Below are 12,703 nucleotides of genomic sequence, written 5' to 3'. Positions count from 1 at the left end.
TGAATTAGAATTTTATCTGCCATCTTGATCCCATTTTATATTGTGTATTTTATCTCTTATATTTATATTTTATGTATTATATTTTGTTTTTATTGTATTTTATTCTTTTAGCTTTATTGTAAACTCTCTCCTTTGGGGGAGATGGGCAGTGGCGAAATTTGATAGATTTTTGATGCCAGAATTACACTGAAATATGTGGGCACTGAAGATTATGGGTTTTCACTTTCTTACTGTATGTAAACCAAACTGTTTTTTGTTTTATTTTGGCCCCAACTAAGTAGCCCAATAATTAAATAAACCATTATATCAGAATCAGAAATCATATTTGAATGCCTATGTGCAGCCTAATCCTAATGCCATTTGAACCAATTTAATTGCTTGACTGGGGTTATGAAAATTTTAGTCTAACACATCTGGAAGATGCTAAGCCAAGAAAGTGTAGCTCATTATATAAGAACAGAACTAGACAATTAGTGTTGAATTTATAAACCCTTATAAAATATAAATTTACTCCATGAGAAAGCAATCTAAAAAATAAGTATAAAATTGACAATATGCATGACTATTCAGAAGTAACTACTGCATTCAATGGAACTTATTCCAAGAACAGAAGTGATTATTTGGTACCACAGCCAGAGAATAAGGCAGTGATGGTACCAGAGAGAAGGAACTTTCACTCAAGCTAAACCATGACAGTCCGTGGTCATGATGTGAATGTGTCCATTACATCAGAGTACAGGCTTTGGTTTAGTCCTGGAATTTCAAAAAATTATTTCTTCGGTGTACTGGCCAAAGCAATGGAAAAATACAAACCTGGAATTGGCTAAAGTCAGATTGTTTCGTTTTCTCTGGTTTAACAAATTCCTAAAATAAATCTGGCTTAGTGTTGTATGAAAACACACAGCTCATGATCCAATTAAAATCTGAAATGGATATGTATAGCTGAGGCTTAAATAGAAGTTACTTTCTGCTGACAGTTTTTATTTTAAAAATGTTTTTGCTAATTATATCCAAGATTTTCAGTATTAAAATCACTACTGAGATAAGTAGATAACGTGTTTTAGAAATCTGACTTTCAAAAATGGAGAAAGAAAATGTTCCATAGAGAACTAACACATTCAGGACAGAAGAGTTCATAGTTTGTCAATGTATTAAAAAAAAACTATTCATTTTGTAAATACTTTATACATCACAAAATTAATCTGTAATCTGATTACAAACTGCAATTCAAATACATTATATTTTTTTATATAGGTTCTATTAAAGATAATAGATGTATAGAAACAACTATCGTAAAAATTGGTGCTTCTCAAAACTATTAATTCTGCAAACCCTCAAAACAATTGAATATTTTCCTGGGATTGGATAATTACTATGGATTCCTGGAAAACATGTATTTCATTAAAGAAGTTGTAGACAGCAGAATCCACTAAAACTATAGTAGAAATCATCCATTAAATTAAGTAGCAGTTTCATTTATCTCTTCAGTAATCTAAGCTCTTAAACATAACCCATTCTTTTACATCACTAGGATTTTTACTAACATAAGGTCTAATTCAGCAATACAGGTAGTCCTTCCTTAACAACCACAATTGGGATGCAGTCGCTAAGCAAGGAGTCATGTGACCAGACCAGATTTTACGACCATTTTTACCGTGGTTGTTAAGTGAATCAATGGTCCCCTATTGATTTGGCTTACTGGAAGCCAGCTGGGAAGGTCGTAAATTGCTATCACGTGACCACAGGATGCTGCAACTGGTCATAAATGCAAGCTAGCTGCCAACTGCCCAAATAACAATCATGTGACTGTGGGGGTGGTACAATGATTGTAACTTTGAGGACAGATTCCTGTTGTATATCCAAACTGTCATTAAACAAATGGTCATTAAGTGAGGACTACCTGTAGTGTCACATTATCCCTAGTTACAGCACATTATTCCTATTTACAGTGCAAGTGTTCAAATGTTCAAGGAAGAAAAAATACAAAAAACCCTTTGTAAACAACATGCTAGAACCTGCATATGTATTAGAGGAGTTCAAAATACTGAACACACACACAAAAAATTCAAGCTCAAAACAAATTTTGAGTACTTTGACTCAAAACTATCATATATTTTTGGAGTTCTGACATGAAGCCAGGACAAAACAGAATATTTCAATATATTTCTCAGATGTTCTGCCCTGGCTCATAATTACAAAGCTGCAGCATCCTGCAGTCACATGATCACCATTTGTGACCTTTACTGCCAGCTTCCAACAAGCAAAGTCAATGGAGAAGCTAGCAGGAGGTTGCAAATGGCAACCACGTGACATCGCGCTTAATAACACTGCAGGATTTGCTTAACTACGGCAACTGGAAATGCCAGAACAGCCATCATGAAGCAGGTTGACGTCATGCTTTATGACCATGTCACTTAGAGACTGAAATTCCAGTCCCAATTTCCATCATTAATCAGGGACTATTTGTATGTTTCTATGTTAATTTACACTGCAGATCTGCCAAAATGGTTGAACATATGAAACATTTGTTCATTTACATTCTGTGACTTTAATATAGTTGAGTACATGATTTCTTTGTTATTCTAAGAGTGACACAACAGAAGCAGTGAGAAATAGAGCCATATACATATATTAAAAAAAATTATTGATCGTATCCTTCTTAAACTGTAAATCTAGTAACACTTATCCATAGTTTCTTTTAAATAGCACAGGTATAAATTCCAGGAATGGATAATCTACTTGCAGTTTCTGCAGTGTGCACAGAATAGAAAAGAGATGAAGTATTCTGTATCAATATAAAGGTATTTGCCTGTTTCACAGATAAAAATATGAACACACAGGTCTCCATTATGAAGCCAGGGTGATGTCAAAATGACATGTGATGACATAATCACACTAGTAATGCTACTATATATTTACACTGTGATGTCTAGTGAAAATACATAAGCTGTACTATTTGTGTGATAATATCATAACACCTGTCTTCATTTGCTCCACACACCCTCCAATACATCCTAAGCAACCATTTTAGCTTCATATAAATATGGGATCAGAGAATGCTCCCAACTTGCTTAAAAAGTAAGTAGACCTATCAAATTTGCACAAGTAATAATCATGTTTTAACATAAACTTTATAAAACTTTACTCCACTCATATAACATGCTATGCATATGCCGTAACAGCTCTTTTCCATGTATCTCCAATATATTCGATTTTGCCCATATAAAATAAGTAAATAAATCAAATCAAAATATCCAATACCAAATACTTTCATGGTAGGATCATTTCACTAGTATATATTAAAACCTCCTTGTTCCCTACATGTTTAACATGCATTGTATAACTGAAGTTCTAGTATGGTTTTCTGTTTATGTTTTTATTTCCAGTTTACATAGGTTGTTTAAAAGGGGAGGTTTTCATCAAGGAAGAATAGAAAGAATTTGTGTATTTAGATGAAGTGCAAAACTGGAAATATTTTGCTTGCTGAAAGTATTAAATACCGGCAGCTGCTATTGTTTCCAGTAATTTGTTAAACAAAGCATTTTCTTTAGTGTTGAAAGACAAGAATCTAGCAAATATACTTTTCAGAAAAGAAAATGTGTTGGGGAAAAAGAACACGCTGAATATATTTTATAAATCTTCTACAGAGGAAACAAAAATGCAAATAGCAGTAATGGTTCATGAAAGAGTATAATCTGAAATATGTTTTTCAAGATTATTTCCATTCATAATCTAGTTAAGACCACAGGTGAATATTCACTACTTGTAGTTTTCCAAGGCTCAAAATGTTTATTTGAAACTTGAACACAGGATTACATTATGATGACAATCCCATTGCAAAGAGGTTTATACATGTTGTTGAAAAGTAACATATTTGATTTTAAAAAAAAAACAAATTTATATTGGCTTACTAATAGTTTCCTATGTTCTAAAGCTGCACTAGCCTCAACTTTTTTCTATGTATTGCAAGCTGCATTTTTATTTTCATACAATTACAATGGATAAAGCAGGGTTGTTTTTTTCCAAAAGATAGGCATTATCGAAGAAAAATCATTATGGATGCTTACAATTAAATTTAAAGATAGTATTCATAGCAGTGTTTCAAAACCATTTAAACCGTTTATTTTATTGTATGCATGTAACTCACAAGTTTCACAGCATGGCACAGTATATTTTGTTGCAGTCACAAACAACTGATGTACAAAATGAAGTGTATTATTTCTACACTATGCTAAGCCTATGACTGAATACAAAAAAAAGTCTACAGTTTACAAAAAAGTTTAATGTCTATATTAACAATAAAACCATTCAAAAATAACAGCTGAAATTATAGAGTCATAACATCAGATTCATTCAATTTCATAAGAGTACAAAATGAAAGTTTCAATATCTGCGACGCTTGTTAGGTCCTTCAAAGCTGCCCCCTGGATTTCCTCTACCAAAGCCACTGGGTCCGCTATTGACGGCACCTACACCACCCATAGCTGGTTGAGGAGTTTCAGAGCCTGGCCTACTAACCATAGGTGAACCCATTTGTGGTGGGCCTCCTTGAGGAAATCTCTCAGAATGCTATATTAAGTCCATTTAGAATAAACCCCCAATTTGAATTACAATAAAGACAAAGGGGGAAATATGATGTTTTCAGGAAGTTCAGCAGATAGTCCAGCAGAATCAGGATGATACATAGAAGGAAGAAAGGAGCAATTAATTTTAGTCATTACTTTTAAAAGCTGAAAGTAAGCTAAAAAGTAAGCTAAACGATATTGTGACAACCAGTCCAATAAGTTAAAGGAATGGGTAGTATAGGATTCAGACAAAGTGTAACCACTTCTTAGCCATTCTAAGTTGACTAATGAATAGGGCTGAAGAATCAGTATTTTATATTCTGAATCTTCTGTACAAAATCTAAGTATGTATAAAGAATATTAAGTATATTAAGTATGTATAAAGTATACTAAATATGTATAAAGAAATGAAATTAAAACTACATTTTAGAAGGTCCCTGAAACTTAAATAACATTTTAAGAGATGCTAAATGCAAAAGGAATCTAGGCTCAAAATTTTTAAGTGTTCCACAGAAACAAAACAAAAAAGTCTCATGTAATTCAAGTAAGCATTCACATCCAAATCTGTATTTAATTCCTTTAAAATATTAGTTGTGATTTAGTAGATTAAGGGTGTCCTAAAATAATCCATTATTATTAAAATGTTTATCTCCATATATTTTCCCTAAATTAGTAAATATTTATAGTATACTTAGAAAGTTCTTGAATTCAACATTTTAGTAAAATTATCATATTCTCTTTTAAAACTAGAGGAATAAATGTGACTACTTCATAGTCTTGAAAGCCTGCTAATTAATTACACTGTTGAGTATTCTCCAAGATGATATAAATCAATAAGAATGGTAAGTACCTCACTAAGAGAACTATGATCCAACTAAAATTTGGATTAAAAATGTGAATGGAAGGGATCTTTGACTTGTACATAGGAGTTATATTTTCTGAAATCTGATATTTCTCCTGCATTGCACACTGTTTCTAAAAGCAGCAGATTTTTTAGAGAACATCAAGCTGGAAAACTCTAATCCATGAAATGGGTATAACTCAGAATCTAAGTCTAAGTCACTGACGTGACAGACTATCTATACTATTGTTTAAAGGTTATTTACAGTAACCAGCAGTAAATATCTCATTTTCTAGGTCAAATGATTATATCAAATGGTCTGTAGATAACTGGTCTAAAAGACCTGCATATTTTTCCTGTAGCCCATCACACTCCCTGCAAATATGCTCCAACGAATTGCAGTTATCACCTGAGCAGATGACAGGGTGCTGAAGAAAAAAGGAAGTAAATCCCACCATACAAAGGGAAATTCTCTGACGTAATGCTGGGCACTGTTATTCTCCAATTTATCACAAACAATGAAGATATGTCTAAGGAGGGTTAATTAAGCAAATTTAAATGTTTAGCTAGATTTCTATTTTTCCCTTCAGTAATCTAAAAACTCTACTTTAGTAGATAAATATTATATTATATTACATTACGTTCATATAGTGGTATCAGAAACAATCCACATGTACTAGGCTGAAAAGTCATTTCAAAAAACAAATTTAGCTAATCCGAAAGTGGGTGTAGAATATGTAATTTGAAAAATGGTTTCCAGTTCTTATACTGAAAAAGATTTAGTGTACCTTCTTACCCATGAGGCATTACCCTCTCTCTTTATTAGCAGCTATCAGAATATTGTACAATTTTTTTCCTCCTTAAAAAAACAGAGAAATGGACTATGCGGTTCAGTAATATGAGCAGGACATGCTGGACCTAGAAACTAGGCATATGAGATCACTTTATGAAGTGATTTCCTCAGCAAATGACAAAGAAATTAAATTGATTGTCCTTTTTTAAAAATAGCATAAAATTCTAATGAAAAAATAAGCACATACACACATATACATACTCCCAAATTACATATGCAACACATATAGGGGAAAACTGCAGATATAACTAGACTTTTGTTTGTTGTTTTACTACAATAGATTTACTACCAAAAACAAATCATTCTTTTGCTTGGTTCTTCAGCACTGGGAATTAATATCATAAACCACATCAAACAAAAGTCCATCTGAATACATTTTACTTTCCTAACTCCACTTCTTTGGAACTCAAGATATAGGAAGAAATGCTGTGTTAATAATACCAAGAAATATTAACTAATATCCTTGCCTTGTCCTAAGTAGCTGAATTAGACCTAGCTTTCAGAAGAAACTCTTTATTAAAAATAATCAGGTCTTACAAGAAGCTTCATGGTTATAAACTCACTTCTATAAAAATATGTTAATCAATTAAATTTGCTTTGAAAAAAAGTTTATTCAAAGATAGCTTCACACCATGTATCATTTCAGTACACCAAAAATTAAACATGCTTATTGTAATCCATATCACTAGTACAAAATAAAAACTAAATCTTAGATATGCTTCTTCCAACGAAGCTTAGAAAGGTAATCGTTTTGGAAAAACAATTCCATTGAATTGCATGTTCTCATGCTCCTCTAAACATAGTCCAAAGAACTGACTTATCATGAAAGGAAAACCTTTTTGTCTATCACTGCTATATATATATTTAAAAGGCATAACTGAAGTATACAATGTGATATAATATCAGTAACAGGATCAATATTGATGACATTATTAAATTATTTTTAATAATAATCACAGTTAACTATTATTAAATCCTTTCAGTGTGAAGTTATCCTTGCTAGATAGATTTGCTATGTTGTAGGAAAAAAAATAAAATTTTATGATACATTACCACAGTTCCATTATCTGGCATCATTGGGGTTCCAATGTTTGTAGCTCCTTCTGGCCCCAAGGAAGGACCTGGACCCATTGCAGGGCCAGGCATTGTCCCTCTGTTGTTCATATTCATACTCATCATTGGAGGTGGAGGAGGAGGACCTTGGTTTCCAGCAGGTGCTGGGCTAAAGGCATCTATGTAAAACAGTCTACACTTAGAGCTGTCCTAACTTCATTTTAAAGAATTACAAAATTATAATAGTCAAAACATTTGAAAAAAAATGCTGTTATTCTTTGAGACTGTACATTTACTTCATTTTTTTTGGCATTATGCAATTGTTACTGAAAGATACCATTCCAAACAAAGTATAACATTACCATTTTTAACTGTTTCCTATAAAGGAATTCCCACTAATTCCTAGAGGTAACTGTATTAAATTTCAGAACGTCACCAATTCTTTTGTGTGCAATGTTCTTTTTTTCCAGAACATCATTTGCTTACCAGATTATACAAGGCTAATAAAACTAAAATTTTCTAAGTCTATTACAGTGAATGTAGAAAATCTGGATATTACCAAGTGGAAAAGGAAAGAAACTGCATATTTGGAGCAGATCATATTTGGAGTAGAATATTATTTTGTACAGCTTTCAAACACAGTAGAATGTTTGACTCTTAATAGAGTAACTTTAAAAAAAAATTCTAAGAGGTAAAGATAAAGTCTCCCTTGAGTCTACTTAAGCTTGATTACTATAAGGACTATATTCATATTATATTCTTGGCAACAACACTGAAGCGATTTGCCATTGTCTTTTCCAGGTTTTTTTTTTTAAATTTCCCTATCTAGTCTACATTCCTGAGATTTCCTGGTGGTCTCCCATCCAAATACTTGTCATTACTAAATGCATTGATTTAAGAGGCTTCATTATAAGATTTTATCACATGCATATTGGCAAACAGAAAATATTTAGGGACATTATAATCAGAAAGTAAGAGTAGGTACTCAGCTTTTTGAATTATGGTTTGAAAGAATACACTTTTAAAAACCCAACGATTTGTGAAGAATTATATTTACAAAAAGAAACAAGTAGTTAAGTGACATTTACTTATGTAGATAGATATACATTGACTTTGGTGGCAAATTGTAATTCTCATGACAGCACAAATACAGCAGCAATGGTGTTTACTTTTCTTGCTTTTAATATCTAGCGAGACAATGATGGCGGCAAGTTCTGTACTGCCCAATCTTTACAGTAAGATAACTTCCCCTCAATCCCACATTCCTGTGCTCCTTTACTTCATACAGGAGTCTTCACAGCAACACGATTCAGTGGTAAAAGCCAAGACTGCACAGCTCCTTTTCTATTCCTCATCGTTTGAATACTACTAAAATATAATTAATGTTTTAAGGTAATTTTTTCAATGGGGGCTGAAGAGTTGTTACATTTCCCTTTATTCTTGCTACAGTAGAGGTAAATGAAAGCACACAGGATTAGGCAAAAGGGGACAGAATTAACCGATTAAAAAGACAAAGTCCCTTTGAAAGTGTTAACAGGGTTTAAATGACGGAAAAGCATTTTTCTAAAGTTCGGACTAATTCAAAAGGGATGGAATCTGAAACTGGGCCTTGCTTTTAGATAATATATTTGCCACAGAGGTTTATACCAAAAGCAACTGTTTTCCAGCAAATGTAAACCCAAATTCCACACGGCTTTAAAATTCATCAAGACCACATTTCCCCCTCCTTCTCCCCACAGAGGCTATCCATAAAGGCATCCAAAGCAGTTCTAGTCTCAAAATCTAAAATCAAAATGAAATAGATCTGGATAATGAGCTTTATCCAAACCTGAATAGAGATGTCTGGACATCATACTTCTTGAACAAGCTACCCAAATAAAATAAAGACTAATATCTAATCCTAGTCAGTTACAAGTAAAGATTATTATACCAGATGGCCAAAATGCCACAATGAGAAATACCAGTATTAAACACACAAAATAGCTGTTGTTAAAGAAAGGTGGAGAATTCAAGTACGAAATGAGTGTGCTGTTCACTTACAACTGTTAAACTGCACTTGGAGATCAATACCTCAGCTTTGGCATACAATTATTCACCAATGTGTTTTTGAAGAGGAAGTAGTAACTCTACATGATACGTGGTTATTATTACAAAGATATACAAGTTACAATGCAATACAATAAAAATCTGAAAGACAAAAAGCTGATTATTTACAAGCTTTAAATGCTTATACTTTGATCTCATCTCCCCAGAAATACAAACTTGAGTCTCCATTAAAAGCAACATATTCAACAGCCTGTTATGAATTCCCAAGAAGTAAATCTAATAAAATCAAACTTTTTCTTGCACTACAACGTATTCTAATTTTACTTTTCCTCAGATACAACGTTAAAAAGAAAGACTTACAGGGAACAGGTATTCATGCTTCCCAGTTCATATTGATTGTTTGTCTATTACCTTCCAATTTGTAAAATCGAAAATATTTATGTTTGAAAGAAAAAAATGAGTCCGATATTTAACCAATTAAAATTTGGTCCAAGAATATCTGCCAACGTACTCATGAGTAACATGTACAGTCTCAAAGAAATTTTCAAGAACAAGATCCTTTTGCTTCAGATCCCTACCTCCCATGTTTAACGCTCCACGAGGACCCATATCACCCATTCTCATTTCCTGTTCTCTCTGAAAGTAAACATAATTTGCATCGTCAACCTATCACTTATTATTTTAACATGCTCATCCTTTGGCCAAATATTTTATGAAATAATACTTGTAATTTCATGAAATCAAGAAATACCATTTCCTGCATTAATAGAAACTTACATTTTGTTCTTTTTCAAAATTCTGGTCTTTAATACAGAAAACACATAACAATCCTGAGATAACCAGGATTAGAGGAGGAGGAGGAGGAGGAGGAGGAGGAGGAGTTATGTTTGCCGCCTTGAGTTATTTATAAAAATAATAAAGGCGGGATAGAAAATAAATAAATAAATAACCACCCACCCACCCAGAGATCAGCCTCAAGTATACTAACTGGTCCTGGGAAGATCAAAATATATAGCAGTATTTAAAGTTGCTTATAGTGTTCCATCCTTAATAGTTTTCTGAGGCTTAATTATGGAAAATAATATGGAATATTTTGTAGCATTGTAACATTAATCTGACTGGAAGCACTGGCCTTAGAATTTCAAAAATTAAATTATTATGTTATATAAAATGCATATATTAATCTTCAATTACATACTGAGTACAATGTGTTTTAACAACAGCAGCAAATGCCTGGCAATGTATAGTCATTAACCTGTAGCCTATGCCATGTGATAGCCCTGACACTGTAAAAATTCAGCAAAACTGGGAGGTCAGGCTTTCTTCTCTTTAAATAATTTATGTGTAGACAGGTGGAATAATTACAGGCAAATGAATTACTGGATTTGTTTATAAAATTACCACATGGGCATGAATCAATTCAGTATTTCCATTTCGGATCATTTAGTATGCCCCACAAGATGTATTAGGTAAAAATACAGCTATTAAAGTATCCCTTAAAATAAAAGTAAGTATTAACAAGTGTTGATCTAACTCTAACTGCTAAAAACTTAAAGATATGTAACATATTTATCAAATGTCATAATTTTAATTTGTATCAAAGAAAAGATAACAACATTGCCATCCTATGTTAAGTAGAAAAGCTAACAGGATATGTACTATTGGTGATTGAACACATATTAGGGGTTTTAGACAATTCCACTGATTGATAACCTGAAGAAATTAGAACAGAATTAATTAAAAACTACAAACTGATAAAGCTCTAGTATGTATTTACTCATTTGGCATTATTTCCTTCCCAGAATACACCTAAAACAATGCATACAATAAAAACAAAAAGAAGCATGATATTCTCAAATTCTGTTTTCCAGTACAAAATGAATATATCTATAATTTATACACTTAATGCCAAAATATTAAAATTACTATGGAATTAAGATAGGCAATAATAATATTATTTACAAGGAAATTAAAGAGTATTCATGAAACCCATGACAAATGTTGCACTAAAACACACTGCATAAATCCCACTACAAGACAAGAATAGGATTATGGAATACCGGAGTGAACTATTTCCATGCCATTAAAAAAAAATTTTTTTTTTTTTAAATTGCTTTAAATAACATTTATTTATTATATACATCAAGAGACTACAACATGAATAGAATATTTATTAGTTGTGCTTCCACTGAAATAATGAACAGAAGACTGACTCACATAACCAAGAGTCCCATACGCTCTTTCTGGACTCTGCTCATAAAAATATCATAATCAGAGATTAGCAAAAGCAAGTATTCATAATACAAGCAAGCATTAGTCATGCTGTCAAGTATGCCAATATTATACAATTAGTTTCTAAGTCCTTTTAATTTTTAGCAAAATATAGTATTTTATGTTAAAAAGGAAAACCATACTAAGTTCTCAGGCCAACAGAACTAAATATGAGCATTAGAGTACAAATGTGGACTAGAAATATCTGGATAAGGAAATGATGCAAAAAGTATTAAGTGACTGACAGAAACGGTACTATGAATTTTATTTTGTCTATGATTTTCTATTTTGTCAACAGAAAAGAAAGAATATTGTTAGATCAAATTGCACCTCCCTGACAAAAATACCCAGCCAAATGTGGAAATATCGGTCACTAATGAAGCACAAAGAGATGCTTAAACTCATGTAAAGATTTCCAATAAAGAAACCTATTTAAATATTATCCTTTCCCAAGGTTACAGAGCTAATTTTACCAGGATGTGGGGGGTATGCAAGATCTAAAGCTGGTTAAAATCCATGTTTTGAGCTAAACAATTAAAATAAAAGCATTCAGTTCAGACATCATATAAAATCATGCAATGCCAACAAGAATTTACAGCTGATAGCATGAAATTTTGCAGTTCCTAAAAATAATGTTAAAAATGACATCAATCCCAAGTATCATTTACTATTCAGCATGTACGGTGAGCGTTTAAATGCTCAGTTCTTTATAGGCCCTGTCTCAGTAATTCTACATCAATCCCATATCATAAACCTGTATTATCCTCAAATTACATTTGAGAAGCCATGGCTTGCCAGCAGCTATTGAGTGAGTTTATGTCCAAGTTAAGATTTGATTGTATTTTGATTGTATATAACTCATGCTGTTAGCAATTATAGCACTAGGATTCAAAATTTCAAAGACTGTCATTTACAGTAAGAAATTTATCAAGCTTCACTGAATTCTCTGGCTTATTAACCTCAGATCTTGAAACAAGGAGAAATATTCAAACAGGAACTGCACACTAAAGAAGTGAGGCAGATAGAAGTTGTCATCCAAAGTACTGAAACCACATCTTCTTGTTTTATGCATAA

General features: G+C 32.4%; 1 protein-coding gene across 6 annotated transcripts in view; it reads right to left on the bottom strand.

The window, feature by feature from the left end:
• PSPC1 (paraspeckle component 1) overlaps positions 1-12,703 on the bottom strand; it is a 67,251-nt gene that overhangs the window by 20,360 nt on the left and 34,188 nt on the right. The window contains exons 7-9 of one of the 6 annotated variants that reach the window (XM_063305790.1): positions 9,937-9,994; positions 7,313-7,491; positions 3,764-4,569 (exon numbers count right to left, since the gene is read on the bottom strand). The exons of 4 other annotated variants lie outside the window; for them this stretch is intronic. In XM_063305790.1, the coding sequence (XP_063161860.1) occupies positions 4,384-4,569; positions 7,313-7,491; positions 9,937-9,994 (423 nt within the window). In that variant the 3' untranslated portion in view covers positions 3,764-4,383. Of the gene's footprint in view, positions 1-3,763; positions 4,570-7,312; positions 7,492-9,936; positions 9,995-12,703 lie in introns of those variants that run through there. One more of the 6 variants, XM_063305791.1, reaches the window with a different exon arrangement.

Source organism: Candoia aspera, chromosome 5 (assembly GCF_035149785.1).
Source record: "Candoia aspera isolate rCanAsp1 chromosome 5, rCanAsp1.hap2, whole genome shotgun sequence".
NCBI classification, from domain to species: domain Eukaryota; kingdom Metazoa; phylum Chordata; class Lepidosauria; order Squamata; family Boidae; genus Candoia; species Candoia aspera.
Note: the sequence above shows the minus strand (reverse complement) of the source record. Positions and strands in the feature narration are given on the sequence as shown.